We start from the raw sequence: 27097 nt of genomic DNA on the forward strand, positions 1-27097 counted from the left end.
GCCTTCTTCAGACTCACATCCTGATCACCCTGCATCAGCTAACTGTGTTGCATCCTACTAAAAGTAGCCAAATTCTATTAGGCCATATTTACAATTTCAAGCTTCCATTCCAATTGGCCAGTGTCAAGTTTTACATCCAAGAAGTGGCCTCACTTGTCAAGTGTTACAAACAGAAGTGGTCTTCATCTGTTTTATAACATATGGGGCATATTTGCCATGTCAAATGTGGGACAAGTTGGCTTACACACTGATTAGCCAATGCTGACTGTGCCGTATATTTGCCAAAAGTGGCCCAAAGTGATAATTGCCAAAAGTGGCCCAAATTGTTATTAATTATTTGGGCAATATTTATCATTTTATATGCGGGCCACATTAACGGATTCACATAAGGGCCACTTTAAGCTCACAGCCACATTAGCCAGGGCTCACTGTGCCATATCTTTGCCAAAACTGGCCCAGATACAGTTTAGGATAACTGTGCCACATTTGTGGCATCATATGTGGGCCATTTTAGGCTCACAACCACATTAGCCAGGGCTCACTGTGCCATATCTTTGCCAAAACTGGCCCAGATATGGTTTAGGATAACTGTGCCACATTTGTGGAATATGTTTGAGGATAACTAGGCCACATTTGCGACATCATATAAGGGTCACTTTAGGCTCACAGCCACATTAGCCAGTGCTCACTGTGCTATATCTTTGCCAAAACTGGCCCAGATATGTTTTAATATACCTGGGCAACATTTATGGCATCATATAAGGGCCACTTTAAGCTCACAGCCACATTAGCCAGTGCTTACCGTGCCTGTCATTTTATATGCGGGCCACATTTGCGGCATCATATGTGGGCCACTAGGCTCACAGCCACATTAGCCAGTGCTTACCGTGCCATATCTCTGCCAAAACTGGTCCAGATATGGTTTAGGATAACTGGGCCACATTTGTGGCATCATATGTGGGCCACTTTAGGCTCACAGCCACATTAGCCAGTGCTTACCGTGCCATATCTTTGCCAAAACTGGCCCAGATAGGTTTTAGGATAACTGTGTCACATTTGTGTCATCATGTGCGGGCCACTTTAGGCTCACAGCCACATTAGCCAGTGTTCACTGTGCCATATCTTTGCCAAAACTGGCCCAGATATGCAAATGTTGGTTTTGGTTTACACCCTGATTAGCCTTTGTCGATTGTACCACATTTTTGCCAAAGGTGGACCACATTTGGTTGGCACTATTTGGGCCATATTCACTATTTACCACATGGGCCACCTTAGGGTCACATTCAGATTACACATTATCGTGAACACCACATCTTTGCCTACAGAGGCCCGCATGTGATTTGATAAATTTGGGCCATTTTTGCTATTTTACATGTGGGCCACTTCAGCCTTACATCCATTTTGTACGGGGCCATAAGAAGGCCACCAGTGCTGTGTCATTGCCTTAAGTGGCCCACATCCGCATGCTATCTGGGATGGAAAGAACTTTACAGACTATATTGATTTTTGCAAGATAAAACAATATAGCAAGACAAATTGTAAAGGTCAATATTTTGGCTTCTCTTGGTGCAAATTTAGATGCCTGGAAATGTCTTTATGTTTGGTCGTTACAAAAGACAAAGACAACATGCAAATAAACAATTTCTACTGAGGGTCAGTAGAAATACAATGTCTTATTTCCTTGTACAAAGACTCTTTTGAGGTAAAAAAAAAAAAAAAACACAAATGCTTTTGACAAAGCATCACGTTTGCTTGCTTATTCAGACAGACTAAGTTATGAAATATATACGTAGGCTATTTGCATTGAAGTAAAATGTGTTGCTTGTACAAAATATTTGCTCCAGAGGGACTTGCGACAATACTGAACAAACTCTGAAGATATGGCTCAGTGTTGTCATTCGGTCTTCCCTCTTACTAAAACAAGTAGAGACATGCACTGTATTATTTACTTTTCACAAAGCCAGACCATGAAAAAAAAAAGAAAAGAAAAAAAAAAAAAAACGAGGTAAATGTAATCACTGAAACAAATTTTATCACATTTGCCAATATGTATAATTGCTTTATAAATTCAAGATACATATTTTTTTTTGTCGAAATCAACTGGTCATCAGTTTCACAACTTTTAAAGATATTGTGTGTGTTATGGTGCGTTTTAATTTTGCACCACTTTATCTGAAAGCAATTTCTGAATTGGAAATGGGGTGAAATATTGCTTTAAAAGTAGCTTCTTTTGAAACTACATATTCTGTAACACTGTGTTAAGATTAGACACAATTTGGTTAGAAATGACTTGTTCAGTCAACACCATTAAACTGCAGTAGATGTATTGTCATACAGAAACATTAAATATTACAGTCTAATATATAAACTGCAGCAACACATTTATCCTCCACCATGTTATTTAAAGCTTGAAAACAAATACAAAAGCCAAACATAATATTTGAATGAATAATATTGTTTAAAATAAAAAAGAACAGGCAGGATGGTCAACCATCAATGTTTTCAAGATCAACAACAGATATGCACAAAGAGAAAACATTCTGAAAGTTATAATTAGCCCTAAAACCCAAATTAATATGATTAAATTTAGACTGCTAAATGTGCAGTAAAATAACTGGAATTACTGATTACAGATATAGATCCCTTGTTATTAGATTGTAATTAATTCATTCACATAGAGATAGTTTAAGTCAATATCACCCTTATATGATTGGCATACACAAAACAGGCCCATGCCCCAAACCTAAATTTAAACTTAAAGGCAAAGTCCATAATAAAGAACATCATTTCTTGATATATTATAACATATTAGATTATGATTATGTTGTTTACAGACAAAATCATTTGCCCTTCTCTATTATCATGAGGTTGCATTCTGACATATAAAGGCAATATTAACATGCTTTTCTTTTTATCTGGGTTCTGTGCTGTACAACAAACGTGAAATTATACAGTTTCAGGATTGTATTTCACTGTGAATACTTCTGAGGCATGGGTATTTACATTGAGAGGAAATGTTCATATGTAAGTAGTTTTTTCTTTTTCTTTCTTTTTTTTTGCTGCACTTGTGAAATATGTCGATCGAAGTTACCCAGAGCTAGAATTCTAAGTAAGAAAATCCACTTGGTACAAACCAAAAAAAAAAGGTAAACACAAAAAGTCAACAGTGAGTTCCTGATATTTGTAAGAAGTGTTTACCTGCTGACCTGTGTTCACAGATGTGAGTAATGGTAAAAGTAAGTTCTAACCTGTGTTGATATTAAGTGAGGTGCACAAAATCCCTATTGGAAACATCAGTAGCTGATTTTTATATGCATCAACCCTTTCCTAAAAAATCAGTCACAACCAAGTGTGATTCACAGCCTTATAAAAATGATAACAGCTTTACTTTCACTTAAAACACCTTTGCTTTTGTTGATCATTCTAGAAACTGTCTCTGTATAGTTATTAAAAGTATAAATTTGCCTAAATATGCATAAGTGACACATGTATATAGATATACAAATATTCTAAAAACAAAACAAAAACACCCCCATCCCATTTTTTAAGTGCCTGATGTAATCTCTTTTTTTCCTCTTCGCCCTCCAAATCTTAAGGGTTTAAGAACTTCCACAATAAATTTCAGTTCCTTTGGTTACTGAAAGCACCAGCTGAAAACATCTGTTCATAAGCCAAGTGTAAAGGAACTTGACCCCAAGGTTAAAGTGCCTTCCATCAGATGAAGGGAAATCTTACACTCAAAGTCATTCCGTGGCATTTCGGCGTATCCCAGTCATCACAGACATACGGTTTCCGTTTTCCTAAACGGCATCGACGACCAAGTCTGCATTTTGGTTCGTCTCAGCCTTAGACTCGTTTCTTTTGACTTGACACAAAAAAGGAACAAGGTTACATCCTCTGAGAGACCACTTACCTCTGCTCAAACACATTCTTACAAACAAAGTATTGCCAGACCAGTAAAACAAGTTGGTGCGACTAGCGAATCTCAACGAGCGACTTAAAACGTATGAAAAGAAATAAACACTGAACATAAAATTCAGCTGAGTGCATCCACGCATCTGCGTGCGACAGATCGGTATTGCGAAGTGATGTGAGAGAGAGGTAACTGAGCGGTCTATTGTAGCTTATCTGAGGTTGAAGGATTTCCTTGTTTTATATCACTGTATCGCCAACATTCAGCAGCTGAGTTGTTGAGTTCAGAGATGTATGAACGCCTTAATGGGAACTAAACTTGAAATAAATATATATGTCACTGCTATACTCTACCAACGTCTTTTCACCAGAGTGCCTATATCACAGTATTACCACCAACATTAAAAGTAAAATAATGATGTGAGTTTTTCTTGTTATAAACCCAAAGTTCTATAACGACAATTTCCTTTGCGTTGAGGCTAAGTGTGAGCAATGTGTTTCGGTTCTATGGCAGGCCGGATCGGCACTTAACACAAAACGAAAAAATAAATCAAGAATCTGATGTTAGGTCAGACCTGAGGGTCACTAATAAAAAACTTAACCCGTTTTCCTAAGCTTGCCATGGCTGGGGAGCGCAAAGTCTAGCCCCAGGTTAATTTCTCAAGATTGTCTCAAGGCAAAGTAGCAAAGGACTACGATGTCCTCTCTTTTTATAACTCATCTTCTGGCACAGAGAAGTTTGGCAATTTTGACGCAATTTGACCAAATCATAGCTAGAGCTTCTCTTTTAGTTTATCCTGAAAGATCTGTAGTAGTACAAAAATATAAAAAAGTAACATATAAAAGACAGGAAAGACTAAAAACAAAAAAAAGAAAACAAAAATCACTGCATCCAGTGGTGTGTGAGGTTGTTGGAGTGTGGCTTGTCTTCATATATTGATGTCCTGTTCAGTTTGTATGGTGAAGGTAGATGTGGTTTAAAGCGGAAATACCATTTGTAAATCCCTAGAGAATACTATTCCTACCAAATTGTTCCTTGCATCTTTGTTATCACTGGAAAAAATAGAGGATCTTCGTCCAAGTAGGACACAGAAGACTCTTCCTTTTTTATCCGTTCCTCATTGACAGCAGCTGAGAGAACCTCCTGCTCACTCAACTCCTTCCAACTTGTAATTTCAGTGTGGATGGTGGGAGACAAGGGACAGAGGGATTTCTCAAGAAAAGGTTCTGTTGGACCCCGCTGACCTGTGTCTCCCTACACTTGTGACGTTTTCCTTCAAAGCCTTTCAGTCGGGCCCAGTGGTGGATACCGAAGGTTGGACACCTTCTCCGAAGGATGAGCCGTCACCTCCACCATTGCCCTCAGCATCCTCCTGGGAGGGCGACTCATCTTCGTTTTGGCGTCCACGGGAGGTGACCGTGGTAGTCTCGGGCGAGGCACTATGGGACACCTCCTGTGGGGCGCAGCCTGGATGGTTTTTGCGGAAGTGCTGGTTGAGGATTGCCTGGAACGGGAAGCTCTTGCCGCAGACGTGGCAATGGAAAGGCTTATTTCCTGTGTGCTTACGGATGTGGTACTCGAGTTGGTCCTTGCGGGTGTACTTCTTCCCGCAGATTCGGCAAACAAAGGGGGTAATGCCCATGTGCAGGCGCATGTGGCGATCTAGGCTGCCCTTCTGGTTGAAGGACTTGCAGCAGTAAATGCAGGTGAGACGGGGGTTGTAGCGGAACCACCGATCACCTACCTGTTCTCGTAGGTACTCCTCGTATCCCCCCATGTCAAACACAGCTTGTTCCTCTCGCTAGTAAGGGAAATGTGAGAGGTTATGGTTTGTTTTCATGATTCCCACCCCTTTTCCCAATTGAAATGCACTCTAAGTTAGGCACACCAACTGTTCTGAGTATTACGCAACTGCAGGCAATTTAAAGTTTCTTATTAGCTCGGTAAGGTGTGCTCCACTGATATTCCTTTGAAATTACTTCAACTGTGTTCAGAGATCATAAAAAGTTAAACCAAGGGTTGTAAGTGTATAGGGCCAAGTCTTGATCAAGTCTTAAGCAGGGCTGAAAATGGGGGGGATGCGGGGGGACGGAGTCTGGGGAGTGAATTTCGAGGGATACGGCGTTTCATTTCCAACTGGTTAGGTTTATTTGGAAATTAAAGTGATTTCTATATTTTATCCATTTAAAAGACTACGAAAGTGATCCCAGTTCTGCACATGAACCTAGCGCGATATATTTGTGTCTATGGTTAGCTGTGCAATGCCGTCTTTTGTGATTGGCCATAATACCTGCAGACTGCAGCCAATGGAAATGCTTCTCTATGGGTGTGCGTGCTGCTTCTCACAGAACAGATCGTAAAAGCAGACTGCAGTTGTTGTCATTCATTATAACAAACAAAGTGTAGTGACGATGTAAATAATAGATTCAGTGTGCAGTGTGAAGTTAATTAACTTCATTAATTAAAATGAACAGCTTGTGAGATTGCGATGAACTAAGACGAGTGAACACTTTTAATGATTATAAAGGGAGTTTGCAAATGTGAAATTGAACTTACAACAGTTTTATACATTTTTGATTTTATACAGAAGTTAATGTTAAGTGACTTACATTTTAGGAACACTGCTGTCTGATTGTGCTCTATTTCATCAACGAAAATAATTCCAAACAAAGTCACAGCTGATCCGCTGCGCATGTCCAAGCAAACACAGCGGAGTTTCGTTTATAAATGAATCTGCGTTTTTGAACAAATCTAGTGAGTCAATGATTCAATGGCAGTAAATGCAGGTGAGACGGGGGTTGTAGCGGAACCACCGATCACCTACCTGTTCTCGTAGGTACTCCTCGTATCCCCCCATGTCAAACACAGCTTGTTCCTCTCGCTAGTAAGGGAAATGTGAGAGGTTATGGTTTGTTTTCATGATTCCCACCCCTTTTCCCAATTGAAATGCACTCTAAGTTAGGCACACCAACTGTTCTGAGTATTACGCAACTGCAGGCAATTTAAAGTTTCTTATTAGCTCGGTAAGGTGTGCTCCACTGATATTCCTTTGAAATTACTTCAACTGTGTTCAGAGATCATAAAAAGTTAAACCAAGGGTTGTAAGTGTATAGAGCCAAGTGTTGATCAAGGTTGCCCTACCTGTGAGGTGGGGTGTCTCTGATCGTCGACTCTTCCTGGAGACTCACTCTTGGCTCTCTGGTGATCAGCCATCACAACCACACTTCCTGTTGGACTAAACCTGAAAGAAAAACACAGTATGGGTTCAATCTTTTACAGGACACTTGTCGGCAGAAGAAAATGGGTTAATGGGGTAAATGCATCACATTTTAAAGTATCACACCTGGACTTTCCAAACTTTATAATCAACATGAAAGGATGTTTGCAACTACATCCAATATACAACCAATTCAGAGTAGAATGGGATACTTATTCAATATGGTATCATCAAGTACTGATTGGATAATGTAAATGGTTAAAAGAAAGGGGTTGAAAAGTAAGAAGGCTTGGTGACATTAGCTGAAATAGAAACTTGTTTTAGAAGTGGAGAAAGGCACTACATTTTGATAAAAGACCAATTAACACAATTTCATCAGAATAACATGAACTGATGAATTATGTTCAATAAGAATTCGATTTTGGCATTGAAAGTAAACTTCAGAAAGATTTTACACACCTCTCTGTTTCACTGATGCTACTGGACGGCTGGGAGCTTTTCCCACCTCTTCCTCCTTCCTGCACCAGTGTGCTACGTCCTGAGGTGTCAATCATCACTGTTGGCCCCTCCTCGGCCCCACTGCCCTCTTCCGTCGACGCCTGGGTCTCCGCTCCCATCCACTCATCCATCCTTTCCGTCTTAATCCGAAACCCGTCCACCATCCGCACGTTCTCCTCTCCTCCTCTCTCCACCTCAGTCCCCGTCTTGACATACCACTGCCCAGCTCGGTTGATACGGAGAATGGGCTCTTTCCCAGTTCCCACCTCCTCTGAGCCAATGCCACTGTGCTCCACAATCTGGGGACTCATGGACTCCCCAGGGGGACTGATCTCTCGGACTTCCCTCACATCACGGATGTTGATCACCCCAGTGTTGCTAATCAATCGGGAACTAGTATGTCTGGGACTTAGGGAGCGGGACCCACCTAGCCCGGTCCCACCTCTTCCTGACTCAATGGTTTGGTTGGCGGTCCTGTGGGCCCCGTTCCCGATCTCCTCTTCCACATCTGACAGACTGATTTTAAAGTGGATTCCCTCTAAAATCTGGGTGCAACGGTCAATAATGTGCTGCATTTGAAGGAAGCTGGCAGCCGTCAGGTAGCTGATGATATCAGCGAGCTGCAAGCACAAGCGTCCCGTGTAGCAGAAGGAAAGGAGCTGCTCGAACACGGTTGGGTTGCGGATTACTGATATGGACACGGTGCTCATCTCACTCAGTGACATGTGATCCCTGAAGTAGGGTGAGCTGGCGGCGAGGACCACCTTGTGGGCACGAAAACTGTGGCCCTGAACATTGACCACAATGTCACACAGACGGCCCTGTATTCGCAACTGGTTCAGATGCGACAGGACGGAGTTGCTGAAGTCCGGAATATCAAGTTGGATGCTTCCTGCTCGTTCCATGCGGGCTGCCTATTGCTGCTTTTCAAAGCTGCTGATAAAAAAAAAACAACAACAAGAAAAGTTTAGAACTGTTACAGTGGGACTTTCTGAGCATGTCAGCAATAAAAATAATTTTAATAAAAACACCACAGAACAATCAGCATTATTTACAAACAATGTTAAATATATATATTTTTAAATCCAAACACTTCCTCCTATCCCAACTTTAAACACAGAGACAACAATAATTAAACCATTCGTAGACTGATTCCCACAGAAAGTGTAAACACTGTCTCTCGGTGGTGTGACTTTAGGGTGGGACTAACTGTTCAGTCGACAAATGGCTGACAGGGGAGTGTTCAAAAACCTGTTTTAAAAAAAAGAAATTAGATGTATTCCAATTCACAGGGTCTCTACTTAGTGTTCACTGCACCCTACACACTCAACAGGGGATATTTGTAGAAGTTCACGTCACCTGACAAAATTTGGTCATATGGAAAACTCAAGTCACACTGTCACAGACAACACTAGAGTCAGGTAGGTATTTTAGAAATAAATATACATTACCATACTTTTAAATATATAAATGTATATAACAACTCCATGCTGTACTTATATATTGAATTATATATTTAAATAAACACACCTAGTTTAGTAATAAACAACTGATGTTTAAAATGAAAATGTGATGTCTTCTCGCTAATCACATCTCACTTTACACGCTCAAAAACAGCATAAAAAGCACTTCTTTTCATCAGCCTGAATTAAAATGCCAATCACATTTTTTTTAGCCAAACTTTTTCTGTGTCCAAAATCCCATCCTATCAGAGTATGTACTGAATTTGATAAATAATTGACTAGTGGGACCAGCATTCTTGGTACCTATAGCACTTACATGTGGAAAGAGCCACATGGCTCATCATTTTTATTTTTATTTGTCAGCTTTTCTGAATCTGACAGCTCCTCAGCTTAATAGGTCTTATGGGACAGGAAAGTTTCCTGACTGCACACCTCACAATGTCAGTAGATGCAATCCGTCAATTTGGATATTTTTCACCTACCGTTTCATTATTACTGCATATTTGGGCACAACGTACATTTGACATGCTATATAGTAGGGAAGTGACATATTCGAGGTGGTACAAAATGCCTTGTGGGTAAATAACTCCCTTTCCACTTCCTGTGAAGTCATATGCCGATGTACACTTGTTCCCCAAGTAGTTTGCAGTGGAAATCTTAAATTTGACTTAAAGTGGCCAAATGTCCTGTGAAGTCCACTTTGCATGATGTGATTGGGCAATTTAAACATACCCATTATTTTGCAAAAATTACACACTTCATCTATAAGAACTGACACTGTTGTTTGTAACACTTAGCATTACAATGTAACAAAGCTACAGAGTTAAATGATGGATAACTACATTAATGGGTTAACCGCAGCAATTCCAACAACCTGTTTAATTACAAGATTGTGCAATTACAACGGTTTCATGAACACCATAAATACATATATTTCATTATTAACATGAAGGATAACATTAAATTACGTAATTAAATAGTACCATTGCAACAATAACGATGTAATGTAAAGTATGACCCAATTATCTTCAAGAAAGTTAGATTTGTAGTGAGATGCACATTTTTTACCTCACCTTTTTAATAACAGGCACAAAAAACGCTCCACTATATTTTTCTGCACACTTGCACTTCTTTATGGCTACAAACCACAGCTGTTAGAGAGCAAAGTTGCCATTTGTTTCATTGCATAGGGCAGTAGGATTGAGTCGCAGTGCTACTTTGTCTCTCTCTCCATGCGGGCTGCCTATTGCTGCTTTTCAAAGCTGCTGATAAAAAAAAAACAACAACAAGAAAAGTTTAGAACTGTTACAGTGGGACTTTCTGAGCATGTCAGCAATAAAAATAATTTTAATAAAAACACCACAGAACAATCAGCATTATTTACAAACAATGTTAAATATATATATTTTTAAATCCAAACACTTCCTCCTATCCCAACTTTAAACACAGAGACAACAATAATTAAACCATTCGTAGACTGATTCCCACAGAAAGTGTAAACACTGTCTCTCGGTGGTGTGACTTTAGGGTGGGACTAACTGTTCAGTCGACAAATGGCTGACAGGGGAGTGTTCAAAAACCTGTTTTAAAAAAAAGAAATTAGATGTATTCCAATTCACAGGGTCTCTACTTAGTGTTCACTGCACCCTACACACTCAACAGGGGATATTTGTAGAAGTTCACGTCACCTGACAAAATTTGGTCATATGGAAAACTCAAGTCACACTGTCACAGACAACACTAGAGTCAGGTAGGTATTTTAGAAATAAATATACATTACCATACTTTTAAATATATAAATGTATATAACAACTCCATGCTGTACTTATATATTGAATTATATATTTAAATAAACACACCTAGTTTAGTAATAAACAACTGATGTTTAAAATGAAAATGTGATGTCTTCTCGCTAATCACATCTCACTTTACACGCTCAAAAACAGCATAAAAAGCACTTCTTTTCATCAGCCTGAATTAAAATGCCAATCACATTTTTTTTAGCCAAACTTTTTCTGTGTCCAAAATCCCATCCTATCAGAGTATGTACTGAATTTGATAAATAATTGACTAGTGGGACCAGCATTCTTGGTACCTATAGCACTTACATGTGGAAAGAGCCACATGGCTCATCATTTTTATTTTTATTTGTCAGCTTTTCTGAATCTGACAGCTCCTCAGCTTAATAGGTCTTATGGGACAGGAAAGTTTCCTGACTGCACACCTCACAATGTCAGTAGATGCAATCCGTCAATTTGGATATTTTTCACCTACCGTTTCATTATTACTGCATATTTGGGCACAACGTACATTTGACATGCTATATAGTAGGGAAGTGACATATTCGAGGTGGTACAAAATGCCTTGTGGGTAAATAACTCCCTTTCCACTTCCTGTGAAGTCATATGCCGATGTACACTTGTTCCCCAAGTAGTTTGCAGTGGAAATCTTAAATTTGACTTAAAGTGGCCAAATGTCCTGTGAAGTCCACTTTGCATGATGTGATTGGGCAATTTAAACATACCCATTATTTTGCAAAAATTACACACTTCATCTATAAGAACTGACACTGTTGTTTGTAACACTTAGCATTACAATGTAACAAAGCTACAGAGTTAAATGATGGATAACTACATTAATGGGTTAACCGCAGCAATTCCAACAACCTGTTTAATTACAAGATTGTGCAATTACAACGGTTTCATGAACACCATAAATACATATATTTCATTATTAACATGAAGGATAACATTAAATTACGTAATTAAATAGTACCATTGCAACAATAACGATGTAATGTAAAGTATGACCCAATTATCTTCAAGAAAGTTAGATTTGTAGTGAGATGCACATTTTTTACCTCACCTTTTTAATAACAGGCACAAAAAACGCTCCACTATATTTTTCTGCACACTTGCACTTCTTTATGGCTACAAACCACAGCTGTTAGAGAGCAAAGTTGCCATTTGTTTCATTGCATAGGGCAGTAGGATTGAGTCGCAGTGCTACTTTGTCTCTCTCTGTTTTTGACATAGTATCTATCGGTCGACGGCGCAGGGCATCTGTAACCGGCGGCGTGGCACCTCAGTTCGGTTCCAGTAACACACTGCAGCGCGGTGATGCGATGAAGCCTACCCGAAAAACAAGCACACACCCCGGCGCAGAGCAGGCAGGGAGGTGCTTTACCCCAGTCCACGCCAAATTTATATTTAAAAAAAAATACACCAAATACGATTTTCCTTTTACGACAGCCTGTTCTGGGTGATTTGGCTTTGAATTCCCCCCATTTCACGACCACTATTTAATGTTATACTTATCGCCAGGTATTCAGCTGTCGCTTTCGGTTCCTCCGCCGCTCTCATATTCCCTCATGTATAACATGAACCAATGTACAGAAAATGGCATTCTGGGAAATGTAGTTCTGTCCCGCTACAGCCATAGCAACCAAAAATGGAGAAATTCCCAAGTATAGACTCACGCTCCCATGATGCTTTGCTTTACCATCGCTGTGAAAGTGGGTAAAGAGTTTGGTTGCATTTTTTGGTGACAGTTTCTTCCTATATTTTATGTGTGAGGGAGTATAAACAAAAAGGTATTTACTTACTGAAATACTGTAAGCCGTTTTAAACATTTACATTAATGTTGCATTTTATGAATAAATTAAACAAATGGAAAAGGATCTCTTGTTGCAGGGCAATGCAGCCCCATTCCATGACAATAAAACTGAACCCATGAAATTTTTTTTGTCACGTGTCTTTACTAACAAACTGACATAATTATCCGTTATTCATTCCTTAACATCCGTGATTTGCATTGTATTTACACAATGAAGCCTTAACCGTTTTCAAATTATTGTACTGCATGTTGTAGTTACATTGTCATAGCAATGCTTTGGTTCTCTGAAAAAAGTAAAATCATTGAGCTATAGCATTCATCATTGAGCTATAGCAACAAATTTGTTTCCACAATTTAACTTGTTACATTAATTTCAGTCATTTCTACATCTGATTTTATGAATTTCAGAGGTTGAATGTCTGAATATCAGAGTTTCAAATAAAATGTATATATCAGTAATCAAATCCTAACGGATAGGCTGCAATTAAACCTAATTTTATTACAGTAATAATACAAAATAATTAATAATAAGTATAATAATTATCATTTAGGGAAACAATTTTATGCGGCACTGCATTCCCTATTTGTGTGTCTGTAAGCTAAATGGGTAGTTGATTCATAACATATTCATGAATCTTCTTGAATCAGTATCTAGATTTTAGATTTAAATATACATTATGGATTTATAAAGGACAGTATGCACCGGGTAATTACACAAAAAAAAAGAGTAAAAAAGCAAATTGCTTACAGTAGCAGTATCATGAAATGGTATCATAAAACTGAATATGTCAGAAATTCATCCATTTAAATGTAAATGTGGATTATCAGTGTAAATGTGTACATATAAGTATATTTAAAAATTTGCGAGTGGTTTCGGCTATAATTATTATTTATAAAAATCTTAAAATCTAATAAAGAAGCCATTTTAGCAGTTGTCCAGTAAGTGGCGCTCTTTGCTCATATATGAGATTTTTTTGCTACTGTGAAGAACCCAGAATTATATTTACATTATATCTTATTGTCCTTTGTGCTCTTCAGGAGTTATTAAATTGCCTTATAATTTAATTGCATCTATATAACCATATTATTGTAATTCTATTTACAGCTACAATGGTGTTCAAAAATCTGAGACCACTTGTGAAAATCATTCTATTTTGCATTTTTCTAAATGTAGAAATTAATTATGGATAAATTATTTTTTAATTACAAATTATATTGTCACCATAACAATTTGATTTTAATAATTAATTATTGAAATAATTAATATGAAAAATTAAGCTGCATTTTTAGTATGTCTCTTTTCTCTAATGACAGCAGCACTTAAGCAGATGGGTTTTGCATCTTGAACTTCAATGTAAAAACTCGACTTTTTGTCCATAAAGTTTTTAAAATTTATTTTTAGGTTTTAATTTTGAAATTTGCTTCTGCATTGCAGATTTTCAATATGGTCTCCAAATGTTGAACCCAATTCTAAATACTAAGAAAAACGTTTAAATAGAATTTTTAATTAAATCAAATCACAACTTTGATTGCTTTTTCTTCAACAATATTTATTAACAACTAAAAGAACAAAAACACATGGACTAGATGTTACAATGTGCAACACTGAACAGGGATAAAACTGGCTCATGATTTGATTGTATGTATGAGGAACAGATAAATACAAGCGTGTACATTAATTTTGTTGTAATGTGACAAGCCAACAGAAAATTCACATAGACATTAATCTTAAATTCCCCAGATATTTCCATCCCATCAAATTAACTTCATTAGAGTTGAGCCATGCAACCCAGCAAAGACAAAACTACCCCTGATGGGCGGCAGAGCAGATCAATGTGCACGAGCTATGATACACGGCGTACTATCAAAGTAAAATAATAAAATATATTTACAATTAATTAACACAACACTTAGTTCCATCCCTCCAAGTTTCAAATTTATTGGAACTGTTTCAAGATAAATTAATATTGACAGCTAATGTACATGCACACTCTTCTACAACAACAGTTTATTTGTTGAAAGGTGAAGAAAAACAAATGCATTTACAAAATACATTCTGGATCAGGGGCAAAATAACATCCTAATACCATAGTGTTAACTTAAAGAAACACAAGAAACACAAGTATCTCTCGACTGTATTTCTTCAATTTAATTCCAAAAATGTAGTACAAACAACCATAACAAGCTAGTATTTCTCACATCAATCCATTTTAGACCGAGTCAGTAATGCCTATGTTGGTTCTCAAGGAGCAATTCCCTAAAAAGTGCTTGTCTACAGGTTTCCATTTGACAGGGATGAAAAAAAGACTGAATAATGGTTGGTTACGTGCTTCCCTAAGTTGCAAAAACGTTCTGGCGATCTGTCAGGAATAGCAGAAGACGAAGTCTTTAATGTAAGCACATGCCAAGACTTCCAACAAATCCTGGTTTCTCCCAGCCTTCCGCTACTGTTAAGGATCACAAACAATGAGGATGCCAAACGAACACACTCACTTGCACACACACTCGAGACATAAATGTACACCAAAAGTCCCTTTAAGAAGAAGAGGTGATATTCCCAGAAGACACTATGGTTTCCCTGGGCGAGTATTCAGGCTCGTCCTTATTGGGGTGGGAGGAGTTGTCCGACTTGCTCCTGCTGAGCTCGGCGCCCATGATGGGCCTGGAGAACTTACCCGCCGCTTGGTCGCAGACGCAGCAGTTGAGCATCTTGATGAAGGCCCGGCGCATCTCATTGCTGGTCAGGGTGTATATCAGAGGGTTCATGGCGGAGTTGAGCACAGCCAGAGCCAGGAACCACTCGGCCTTGTAGAGGATCGGGCAAGTGCGAATCTGGCAGGAAACATCAAGCAGAAGCAGGATGAAGAGCGGCGCCCAACACGCGATGAAGCAGCTCAACACGATGATGACGGTCTTCAAGAGGGCCATGGACTTCTCCGAACTCTTGTTGCTGCAGCGGCCATTGGCGACCTTGCGGAAGACCAGCTTGCGGCTCCGCGTGCGGACCAGGGCGTAGATGCGGGCGTACAGGATGACAATGGCCATGAGGATGACACTGAATACGGTGGTGCAGAAGAGGATGTAGGTCTTGTGGTAGAGTGGCAAAACTGTGGAGCAGTTGTTCATGCTCTCGATGCAGTTCCAACCCATGATTGGTAAACCGCCCAAGATGGCAGCGATGAACCACACAGTGCTGATGAGCATGAAGACCCGGCACGTCTTGCCATTGTTGTGAAGCTTCATCTTCAGCATGGTCAGGTGTCGCTCGATAGCAATGGCCAAGAGACTGAACACCGAAGCGGCCAGAGCCACAAACATACTCCCTTCCCTGAAGAACCACTGCGTCGGGGTCAACCTATACGTGTTGGCTCCCGACAGCAAGATGTTCGCAGTGTACACCACCCCGGCCAGCAAGTCTGACAAGGCCAAGTTCCCGATGAAGTAGTACATGGGCTTGTGGAACTTCTTGGTCCTCCAAATGGTGAGGAGAACCAGAACATTTTCCAGGATTATAAAGCAGCACACGATGATGAACACGACAGAGTCCTCTCTGAGTCCCGGGTCCTTGTTGACCTTGCGAAATTTCCCAGTGAAGTTGTAGTGTCTGGCGATTAGGTCATCCATGGTTCCTACTGGCTTGGTTGGTTTTAAATCCAACGTGCAACCCACCACAGGCCACAGAGGGGTGCTGGTGGACTTAGGAAGCTGGGTATCCAGTTCTCCTCTTAGTATGATGTCATGTAAGCAAGGTTTTCTCAAGTCAGGTAAAAATCCTTAGAGAGGACGAATGTGGTCCACAAATCCAACAACTGCATCATGAAAACGCTAGAAGAAATAAATAGCCGTAAATTAGAACTGCATAATGGTATAATACCACATTCTTTTTATGTCATTATGGTAAACATATAAACACAGCTTCATTGAAAACAAGTTTTATTTCAAAAAGTGACAAAACATTTAGAAAACTAAAATCTCAAAACGAGTATGAGTAATTTAATAATCCAAAGCGAAGCGTAGCCTATACATGAAATCGTCTGGTTAAAAAGTTTCAGATCAAACAGAACACAGCAAAAATGCGATAAATAATTTTAAATCATCCCGCTAAAATATACCATTATTCGAATTTCCAATATTTGCTACTGGAATTTTCGGTGTTACTTTCTTAATACGAATCTAATCAATGTCAAATTCAGACAATGACATTTATTTATAAAAAATAAAAAAATAAATAAAAATGATACAAAACCGATTAAACTTACTTTTAATTTACTTTTTCTTTATAAAAAAAGTTTTTTTATAACCCCCCCACCCCGAACAACACATGGACAGAACTGCGACAAAGAATCGCGCTAATTCATACGTGTCAAATTAATTTTAAATAGGCTATTTGTTATTTGAATGTTCAATATCGTTTTGCGAATACTAATTTCAACACTGTCAAATTTATAGGACATGACAAGAGATGCCGCAATCGCAACTAAAAAGTTGTATTCACGATTAAACTGGTCTGTTAGATTTTACGCTAATATTTAAAAGCCATTCGCTATATTACGAACTTTGCTTGTAAAACTTAAGATTTACTGACGGTTAAGATCGCAGTCGCTTGACATTCAGAAAGTTCAAGGTGGACAAGAAAAGTTTTTCTTACCTTTAAACTCCAGACCAAACGTCTTGACCGTTTAATCCTGTAATATTGATGCAATATGGCCAGATATCAAAGGTGCAGTATTTCTTGCATCGCTGGAGTCTCGTGTGGAGGATTGTAGGGGTAATTTTTCTCTGACTGGAGAGAGACCGGAGAGCCGATTCTCACCTCTGCAGTTCAGCCCACCAGCTTCAATGCCCTCCCCTTCCCTCAGTCTCATTCGCCTCTTATTATTCCACAGCATCCAAAGCTCTCCAAGACATTCCAAAACAATATGCTGGAAACAGACTGGCATCAGTTCAAACACTGCGATAATAATGAATGGCACAAAATAATAACCTTTAAACATAAATCTCTAAAAATATATAATTTAAAAAATAGTTGGATATTGTCTCTGGATTTCCAAAAAGATCAGTTAATTTAAAATTGAACAACCGTAAATAATAATTATTAAATATCCTATATTATATATTTGTGTATTATATCAATTAATAAATTGTGTGTGTGTGTGTGTGTGTGTGTGTGTGTATATATAATAATTACTATTATTATTATGATTATTGTTATTATTATTAAATATAAATAAAGAAATAAATAATTATTTATAGTTCATTATAGAAGTAGATCCGATTTGTATTATGTCAAATCACATTATGCTAAATTCAGATTAACCCCATATCCCGTGATCTTTTGTCTCTTCCTATGGGAATGTCCCAGCTGTGAACAGCCTCACCCCAAACACCACGAGCTGAACCGGGTGGGCTGGCTGAGCATGACCGCTCATCTACCCCCCATTTGCCCTAATTTCAGCTCAGCATTAATCACATGTGCTGCACGGTCTGTTCAGGTCTACTGTTTCAGTGGCCCCTAAACCCCTAGTGCAGATCTAGTGGCCTGCGCCTCCCAGAGCAAAGGACTATTGTGAGGGAAGTGCTTTGATGTATCAGGGATTTACACCTCCGAGGAATATCTTCATAGCTGAATTAGTTCAGTTAGGAGTGTTCTGCATCTTGTGATATCTTTATGAATGTTTTGAACATAGTGACCTCAAACAGTATTAAGCCACACTTAACTCATTGTTCATCCATCCAGCTATAAAACTCTCCGATCATCCCTTCTTTTACGGCAGTTGGTCAGATGTGTGGCAGGCCAAACTGAGGTTAAAAAATAAAACACAAGAGGTTGTGATCACTCTGCATGATCACCTTCATTTGGGACAAACAGACTACAATTTTATATTTTATTAAGATAATATAAGGGTGTTTACTGTTTACCATTACAGTACTCACCACCATTATGTCTAAGTGTTTGTGGTTACCAAGTAGTTCTGAGTGGTTGCTAGGGTGTTGCTATGAGGTTGCTAGAGTGTTCTGGGTGGTTGCTAGGGTGTTGCTATGAGGTTGCTAGAGTGTTCTGAGTGGTTTCTAGGGTTTTCCGAGTGGTTGCTAGGGTGTTGCTAGTGTGTACAATCACAGAATCTTAAAGATACGTCCTCAAGAGTGATTGTCCTTTTGTTGGTGGTTGCTAGGGTGTTTGTGTGTTGTTAGGTTGCCGCTATGGTGTTCAGTCACAGAATTTTAAAGATGCATCCTCAAGAATGATTTGTTGGTGGCTGCTAGGGTATTCTGGGTGATTGCTAAGGCATTGCTACTCTATGTGGTTTCTAGAGTGTACTGGGTGGTTGCTATGGCGTTGTTAGGTAGTTGCTCTGTGTTGTTAGGTGGCTACTTGTGTTCTGGTTGGTTGCTAGGGTATCACTATACAGTTGCTGGGGTGTTCTGGGTGGTTGCAAGGGTGTTAAGTCAAAGAATCTTAAAAACACATTCTCATTCATTCACATCATTCATTGTTAGTGGTTGCCAGGGTGTTACGAGTGGCTGCTAGGGCATTGCTCTGTGGTTTCTAGGATGTTCGGGGTGGTTGCTAGGGCATTGCTATGTGGTTTCTCTGATTTTCTGAATAGTTGCTCGTGCACTGCTAGGTGATTGCTAGGGTCTTCTAGGTAGTTGCTATGTTTAAGTGGTTACTAGGGCGTTGTGGGTGGTTGCTAGGGTATTGCATGGCAGTTGCTAGGGTGTTTTAGGTGGTTGTCATTGTGTTTCTATGTGTTCAATCAGAGAATCTTAAAGACACATTCTCAAGAGCGATTGTTCTTGTTAAAGTGGCTTCTTCAAAGATCAGATCGAGAGGTCAAGGTTGCAAAGGGGTCAAAGGTCACACACCCGGGCTGCTGTGAGAAACCCTGCAGCTGTATATTTTTGGTGGGAAGAGGACAAAGTTGAAGATGGAGCACTATTTTTAATGGTGTTTCTCTGGCTTCACCTATGGTACTGTTTCACAGCCTCAGGAAAGCCAATAGTCCCATTGGGGGCAAAAGTATTCGGTGTGTCTTCTAAGTTCTTCAAAACACATTTCTGAGCACCGACGTGACACGTGATGTGTGTACTGAAGTTACACAACATTTCACAGAAAGATCTTGACATTTGTTTCTTTCCTCTTCCCAGCCTTTCACCTAACATGCCATGTGTTTCCTGTCAACTCCGCGCCCAATCGCTCCCATGCCAACTAAACGCAGATGATTTTCAGCCATTACGATGGACAGTTAAAGAAACATTCCATGGAAAGTGTCCGGAGCATCGTGCACGATTCGCACACAAGTCAGTCAACACAAAATCTGTGAATTCTTCAGCACTTAGTATGCAAGAATTTCCCCTACAGCTGCAGTTCATATTTTATGATCACAAAGCTTTACAATTAGTGCCAAACTGATGATTGGTGGAGCCAAAGGATGTTTGACCCACACAGAAAATATCACAAATCCTGTTTCCATCACACGGCGCGTATGAATCTCTGAGGCAACACTTTCCCTAAAATGAGTTCTGGATTAAAAACAAGTCCACAAACAATATCCATTCAACCCTCCCTATGTAAAAATAAACAAACAAAAAAAATGCATTTACAGTAACATACTTACTATGGATATCACAAGGACAAGATTCAGGAGGGTTAAAAAGTAAAAATGTGTAGCTCATATTTTTTATTAATAGATAAAAAATGCATTTCTTTAAAAATATTTGAATAAAACATATATTATTTAAACATTTTAGAGTTTTATTATTATGATTATTAATTTATTTAAATAAGTCAAGATTATATTTTAATATAGTTGCTGTCTATAGAGATTGTCTTGAATATTAAATCCAACTCACTTCTTTGAATCCATATGTAGGCCATGTGCAGAACAGACTAAAGCCTTTTAAAAAGTGTAAAGATTTGGTGCCCCTTCAGGCGTGGATAATAAAAATGGCTGTAACTTGTAGTCACTACATTAAATTGACCTCATAAAGCAATCCTGGTGAATATGATCTCGGCAAACAACAAATGAACAACAAATCAATTGACGGGCTACAGCTAGCCAACACACACACACACACACACACACACACGTGATGCGCTGCTATTTTAACAAGGCCGTCCAGGGGTTTACACAGGCTGACATGATCTAGCTGACAAGTGTGGGAAAAGTGACTGATAAAGAAATATATTGTTCTAGAAAGAAGGAAAGAGAGCAGAGTAGGACAGCTATATTCGGTTTTCGAGGTCACGCTGCCCGCCAGAAACACGGCACAAATATCTCCTCTTGCAGTTATTCAAGACACATTTGTTTGAAATGCTAGATAGGAAAATTAAACGGCTTTGCAAACGCCAGATCAGCAACAGGTCGAACCATGAGAGTGGAACCATTGACTCTCTTATTCGCATCCCAAATCCCCCCAAAGATCCTGCATCCTTTTGCTCCTTGCAGGCAAAAGTCGTGCACGATTCGCACACAAGTCAGTCAACACAAAATCTGTGAATTCTTCAGCACTTAGTATGCAAGAATTTCCCCTACAGCTGCAGTTCATATTTTATGATCACAAAGCTTTACAATTAGTGCCAAACTGATGATTGGTGGAGCCAAAGGATGTTTGACCCACACAGAAAATATCACAAATCCTGTTTCCATCACACGGCGCGTATGAATCTCTGAGGCAACACTTTCCCTAAAATGAGTTCTGGATTAAAAACAAGTCCACAAACAATATCCATTCAACCCTCCCTATGTAAAAATAAACAAACAAAAAAAATGCATTTACAGTAACATACTTACTATGGATATCACAAGGACAAGATTCAGGAGGGTTAAAAAGTAAAAATGTGTAGCTCATATTTTTTATTAATTTCACATTCATTTTTTTTTCTGTACAAAATTGTGTTATTTTAGCCTTTTATTTTTGAAGTATTATTAGTTTTTTTTATACAAGAAATATAATTTATAGAATACATAATGACATTCTGGGAAAGAAATGTTCTTCAACCTTAGTCCATAGAATAAGTATTTATTTATAAATGTATCAGATTAAATTAATCCATTATTATTATTACTACTACTACTACTACTACTACATTTATTATGCATTTTAAATTATTATTAATGAATGAATTTATTTTTAATAATATGTATATATATATATATATATATATATATATATATATATAAACCTACAATGTCATATTTAGAACTGAGTTTGATTCTTACTTTTGAAGTCTTTCTATTTATCCTACAGGCTGACATGATCTAGCTGACAAGTGTGGGAAAAGTGACTGATAAAGAAATATATTGTTCTAGAAAGAAGGAAAGAGAGCAGAGTAGGACAGCTATATTCGGTTTTCGAGGTCACGCTGCCCGCCAGAAACACGGCACAAATATCTCCTCTTGCAGTTATTCAAGACACATTTGTTTGAAATGCTAGATAGGAAAATTAAACGGCTTTGCAAACGCCAGATCAGCAACAGGTCGAACCATGAGAGTGGAACCATTGACTCTCTTATTCGCATCCCAAATCCCCCCAAAGATCCTGCATCCTTTTGCTCCTTGCAGGCAAAAGCTAGCATAAAAACGTAAACGCTAACAGCACACAAACTAGGTAAAATCTCTGTGTATTTATTTACCTCTGTTATAAGTCATTAGTAATCAATAAATACGTCTGGGCATGCTTGTTGGCTTCACTGGCACCACATTAACCTTGAGTTTCATCGGTTAAAGCTGAGACAGGAAGACACTCATAACATCGTCATGACTGCTACAGCGGTTCGTACGAGCTGCGTGACACACCGCACATGCTCTCGCTTTCACTTGCTGTGTAAATTCCTCGACAGTAATTAGTTCCACATGCCCAGCTGGACCGGCGGAGGACTTTTTCCCAAATAATGTTCCTCTTCTGTTTCTGTTGAGGTTCACTGGGCAAGACAATCGCAATAGACATCTATTCACTGCATGGCAAGATGTTTGGACGAATAATAAGATGTTAAATTATTATATATATATATATATTTTTTTTTTTTTGCAAAAGGTGAGAGAAACTTTGTGTGTTGACGAGCGTTGAGATGCTTTTCAGTATTCTCTATGGATATTATTTGATCATTTTTATATATAAATGTTTTAATTATTACGCTGAAATGCTTTTCATTATTTATACTTTGTGAGCAAAGTTTTTAATTAACTCAAGAAACATCACATAAACATAATTCTATATAAGGTTATTTTAGAAGGTTCTCATTAAATACTATATATTTTTATCTTTTTCATTTAATTTTTATTTTTTACAATTTTTCAAAAATAATTTTTACACAGATGCTTTTCAGTATTCAAATTTTGTTAGCAAAGTAAATTCATAATCAAAATCATAATTATTAAATATGATTAGGTATTAAGTGTACTTTAAGTATACATAATAATAAAAATAGTGTATATAGACACACAGAAACAGTAAATATATAATTTATGTTTTTTTTATCTTAATATTTAGTTTTTTACATACATTTTCTACATTTAAAAAAAAAATACAAATACATATAATCATCAATAATTAGAAAACTCTGAAGCAAGATAATATTTAGATATTTTACATTTTATCTTATAAATAACCACATTATTTGATTTGTATAAAAAAATTAATTAAAAAAATGACTATAGCTGATCTCTGATTTTTTATATTTACAAAAACATGCTTGAATAAAATAAAATAATAAATATTTACACATACATTGTTTGACTATATATAATAATTTTTAAAAAATCATATACATTTCAAAACAATATATATAAATTTTAAATATATTTCTTAAAAGCATGTTAAATGAAGACATTACATGACTCTTGTCGTAAATCTTGACCAAGCCCACCACAATCTGAGTGGCAAAAAGCATGTAAAATCATGTTGGTGTCACTTCACGGTGATCAGCACAAACACACGGAGCAATGAGGGCCAGAGGAAAGTGAAACAAGCGTGGAGCCCAGAGTCTAGAAAGCCACCTGCCTGCTCTTTGTTGTCCAGCCGCAGCGTGATTCAGCTCAGTCTAAGCCTTTCTGCCTACCTGTTTATTACAGAGGCTTTGCAGATATCTGAACAATAGAAGACTTTGTGTTTTAAACACAGGACGAAACTCACATGCACACACGCATGATTTGGCCAGTGTTATATAAGAAGATATTAGAGCCGGTCAGTAGAAGCAGGGTAAAATAAAAACACTATTATATGCTGACCATCGACCTACAGATTTCTCCATCCTCTCCAATTTCAAAACTGATCTCAGTTCAGCAACAACAAAAAAAACAAGTCAATCTACCAAAGGACAACCAAGGTAACCATGTCAGCACCCTACATAATCTAGATTTGTTGTCACTGATCTGTCATTTTGAGGCAATCTCTTTAAAATTGGAAAGTGCACTTGATATGATGTTCAGATATATGCCTAAAACAAAATAAAGTAAAAAAGAGAAAATAAAAAGCCAAAATGACAAATAAAATAAAAACAAGCTAAAATATATAAATAAATAAAAAGATATAAAATAAAAAGGACACAATACAATAAAAAAATAAAAATAAAAATAAATAAAATTTAAGATAAAACAAAACCGAATAAATAAATAAATAAACAAAAAAATATAAAATAAATAATCAAACAAAACAAAATAGATAAGATAAAATAAAAAAGCTGTTAAAAACAACAAAAAAACTAAATAGGATCAAATAAATTGTTAAAATAAATACAATAAAATAAAAATAAGTGTAAATAAATAAGTAAATAGATACTAAAATAAAATAAAAAACAATACAATAAAATAAAAAAAACTCAAATAAATAAAATCAGCTTAAATAAATAGATAAGATACAATTAAAAAGAATAAAATAATAACAAAATAATAATAATAAAAATAATAACATTAATAAAATAAAATAAATATGCTAAAAATATAATAAAATACATACATATATAATAAAAAATTAAAGAGATATAAAGTAATTAAAATAAAAACACTAAAATAAATAAACAAAGAAACAAACACAAATAAATAATTAAATAAATAAATAACCAAGATTGACCTTGATTATCCCCTGAGGATTGATTTGTGACTTTTTAATCAAGAGCAACCAGTGGCGTAGCAAGTCAGCCCCGGGCCCATATGCAAAAAAATTGTACGGGCCCCCCAAATGATATGGGCTTCAACTCTGTTAATTTATTGTTGATTTTTCTGAATAATTTGAATTATTTCGTTTTAAAGTAGTAATTTATAGCATTCTATAAATATATTTATCATGTCAGTGAGGCAAGTATTTGATGAGTTTCGGTGCAGTTTTTGTGAAAACTCCACCCTGTTTGTTTTCTTTATTTTACAAAAGCACAACATTTTGTTGATATTGTGAGTGCACACAAATAAAAGTAGACACTTTGCAGTTCCGAATGATGTATAGGCTACTCTTACCTTTATGAGGAAAACGACAGCGTATTTTGTTTCCACTTCCACTAAATCGTGTTTATTTGAGAAGGCTAAACTGATCAAACATATGCTCAACTCACTGTCTGGCGCTGGTCGCTTGGTATTTTAAAAAACAAAAACTTGAATTTAACAAACATAAAATGTTCCAATCATGTTTCTAAATTAACTTAATAAAGAAACAAAACAAAATATAACCACTTTGCCATTAAAAGCCAAAACTGAACTATTTTAATGGCTACAACAGCAGCTGTGTAATGGGGAAGAGAGAGAGAGAGAAAAAAGAAACGGGCTCGGGTCGGATTCGGGCGGAGAATTCTGATAAGCTGTTGGACAAGGGCCGGGCCCGTGCAGGGCTCTATATTCGTTCCCTTGTTTCAATTAAAAGATCCCCCTCGGCTCGGCAGGCCCCCAATCTGCCCCGGCCCCTGAGAGCAAGCTGGATGCTAAGCAAATATTATCTGATGACAATCACTCGTTAATCCACAATAGCTGTTGAAACAGCTGACTGACAGCAGCCAAAACAGTTGATGATTATAAGAAGCAAGCAAATCGAGCAAATGCATTTGAAAGAAGATAACAAGGGACACCGTGGCTTTGCCAGTATTATGTGAGTCAGTACATCTGAAAACCGCCATTTCAGATATCAGAGCAGTTGATGGTTGTGGTTTCTTTTATAATGAGGTTTGGGGCTGGAGAGGCTCTTCTTACAGCAGTATAAAGGTGAAGGCGCGTCCCCCGTGAAGCGCAGGTCAGTCTGCAGATCTCAGCTCTCCGCTCTACACAGCCGTTGCCACGGCGCAGGGAGAACAATGTGCAGTCCAACACTCGCTTCCCTCGCTTTTCTTCCCTCTCCATTCGCATCTCCCATAGTCCCTCAAAAGACAAGTCACGTGTCGCTGTTTGTGGTCGACTATATAGAACTCCGCAATGAGTTTCACTTTTACAGTGTATTCAACTTAAATATCTCGTTTATAAAGTCATTAGTCTAATTAAAGTCATAAGTGTAGCCAGTTTTACTGAAATATTGTTCACATTATAAATATCATGTTGAACTGAATTTGAATATCATTTATTGTTGTAAATTCTTGTCAAATTTGTCTTGTCTTTTTAATTTACAATTATTAAACATTACTGTTAAAAGAGGGTGTGGGAAAGTTAGCTGAAAATTCAAGTCACAAGTGGAACGGGTTATTCATTTTTACTGAATATTGTTTACAGTCCGTATCCAGTCCAGATGATGGATCAGCACCTAGAGACGACCTATACAGACCTGAATGTCAGCGGAGACCAGATGAACCCTAGAGACAGATCCTCTGTGAAGACCTCGTCGGCCATCGGCACAAGACCATGAGAACCAGACGAGTCCTCTGCTCAATCTGACGTGCGTTGCAGCCTGGAATTAAACCACACCATGCTGGTTTCATCTGGCCCGAGAAAATAAATTCATATAGGATATTCAGAGTTGTTGCTATGGTGTTGTTATATGTGTTGAACTTGAATACTAAGAATACTAAGTCTGGCCAAATTTTCTTTTTGTTTTTGTTTATGATTGTTAAACATTACTTGTAAAAATAAGAGGGCTTGGCGACATCTCTGGATATTTAAAGTCATAAGCAAAGCAACCTTTGAAATATTATTTACATTACACAATCTATTAGTAAATATGGAAGTTTATGTTAATTTTATAATAAAATAAATATGAAATAAATAAATAAATACTATTATTATATAAAATACTTTTTTTCCACTTTGTCCGCCAGGCAAAAACTGTAAATCCAATTGCTTAGAAAAGTAAAAGCACGACTCTCTTCTCCATTTTATAGTATTTAAGTACTGAAGTTTATAGTTATTAGCAATAGAAACAGTGATGCTTGTCTTACTAAACACCTATAAATAAAACACTATTTAGGCCATTTATGAATCG

The 27097-nt window shown here is 37.6% G+C and overlaps 2 protein-coding genes across 2 annotated transcripts; both read right to left on the reverse strand.

Annotated features, from left to right (window-relative positions):
* Nucleotides 1-1729: 1729 nt before the first annotated feature.
* LOC107653629 (zinc finger and BTB domain-containing protein 37-like) lies at nt 1730-10299 on the reverse strand. The gene is made up of 3 exons (XM_016440400.1): nt 7590-10299; nt 7055-7154; nt 1730-5714 (listed from the first exon to the last, which is right to left on the reverse strand). Exons 1-3 carry the CDS (start codon nt 8531-8533, stop codon nt 5199-5201), a joined length of 1560 nt encoding a protein of 519 aa, XP_016295886.1. The 5' UTR covers nt 8534-10299; the 3' UTR covers nt 1730-5198.
* A 3968-nt stretch (nt 10300-14267) lies between these two features.
* On the reverse strand, nt 14268-17543 carry LOC107653630 (sphingosine 1-phosphate receptor 1-like). Its single transcript, XM_016440401.1, has 2 exons — nt 17355-17543; nt 14268-16531 (listed from the first exon to the last, which is right to left on the reverse strand). The coding sequence occupies exon 2, from the start codon at nt 16328-16330 to the stop codon at nt 15242-15244; it is 1089 nt and encodes a 362-aa protein (XP_016295887.1). The 5' UTR covers nt 16331-16531; nt 17355-17543; the 3' UTR covers nt 14268-15241.
* Nucleotides 17544-27097: the final 9554 nt, after the last annotated feature.

The sequence above is a fragment of the Sinocyclocheilus anshuiensis genome, unplaced genomic scaffold, assembly GCF_001515605.1.
Source record: "Sinocyclocheilus anshuiensis isolate Anshui unplaced genomic scaffold, SAMN03320099.WGS_v1.1 scaffold1079, whole genome shotgun sequence".
In the NCBI taxonomy this organism is placed as follows: domain Eukaryota; kingdom Metazoa; phylum Chordata; class Actinopteri; order Cypriniformes; family Cyprinidae; genus Sinocyclocheilus; species Sinocyclocheilus anshuiensis.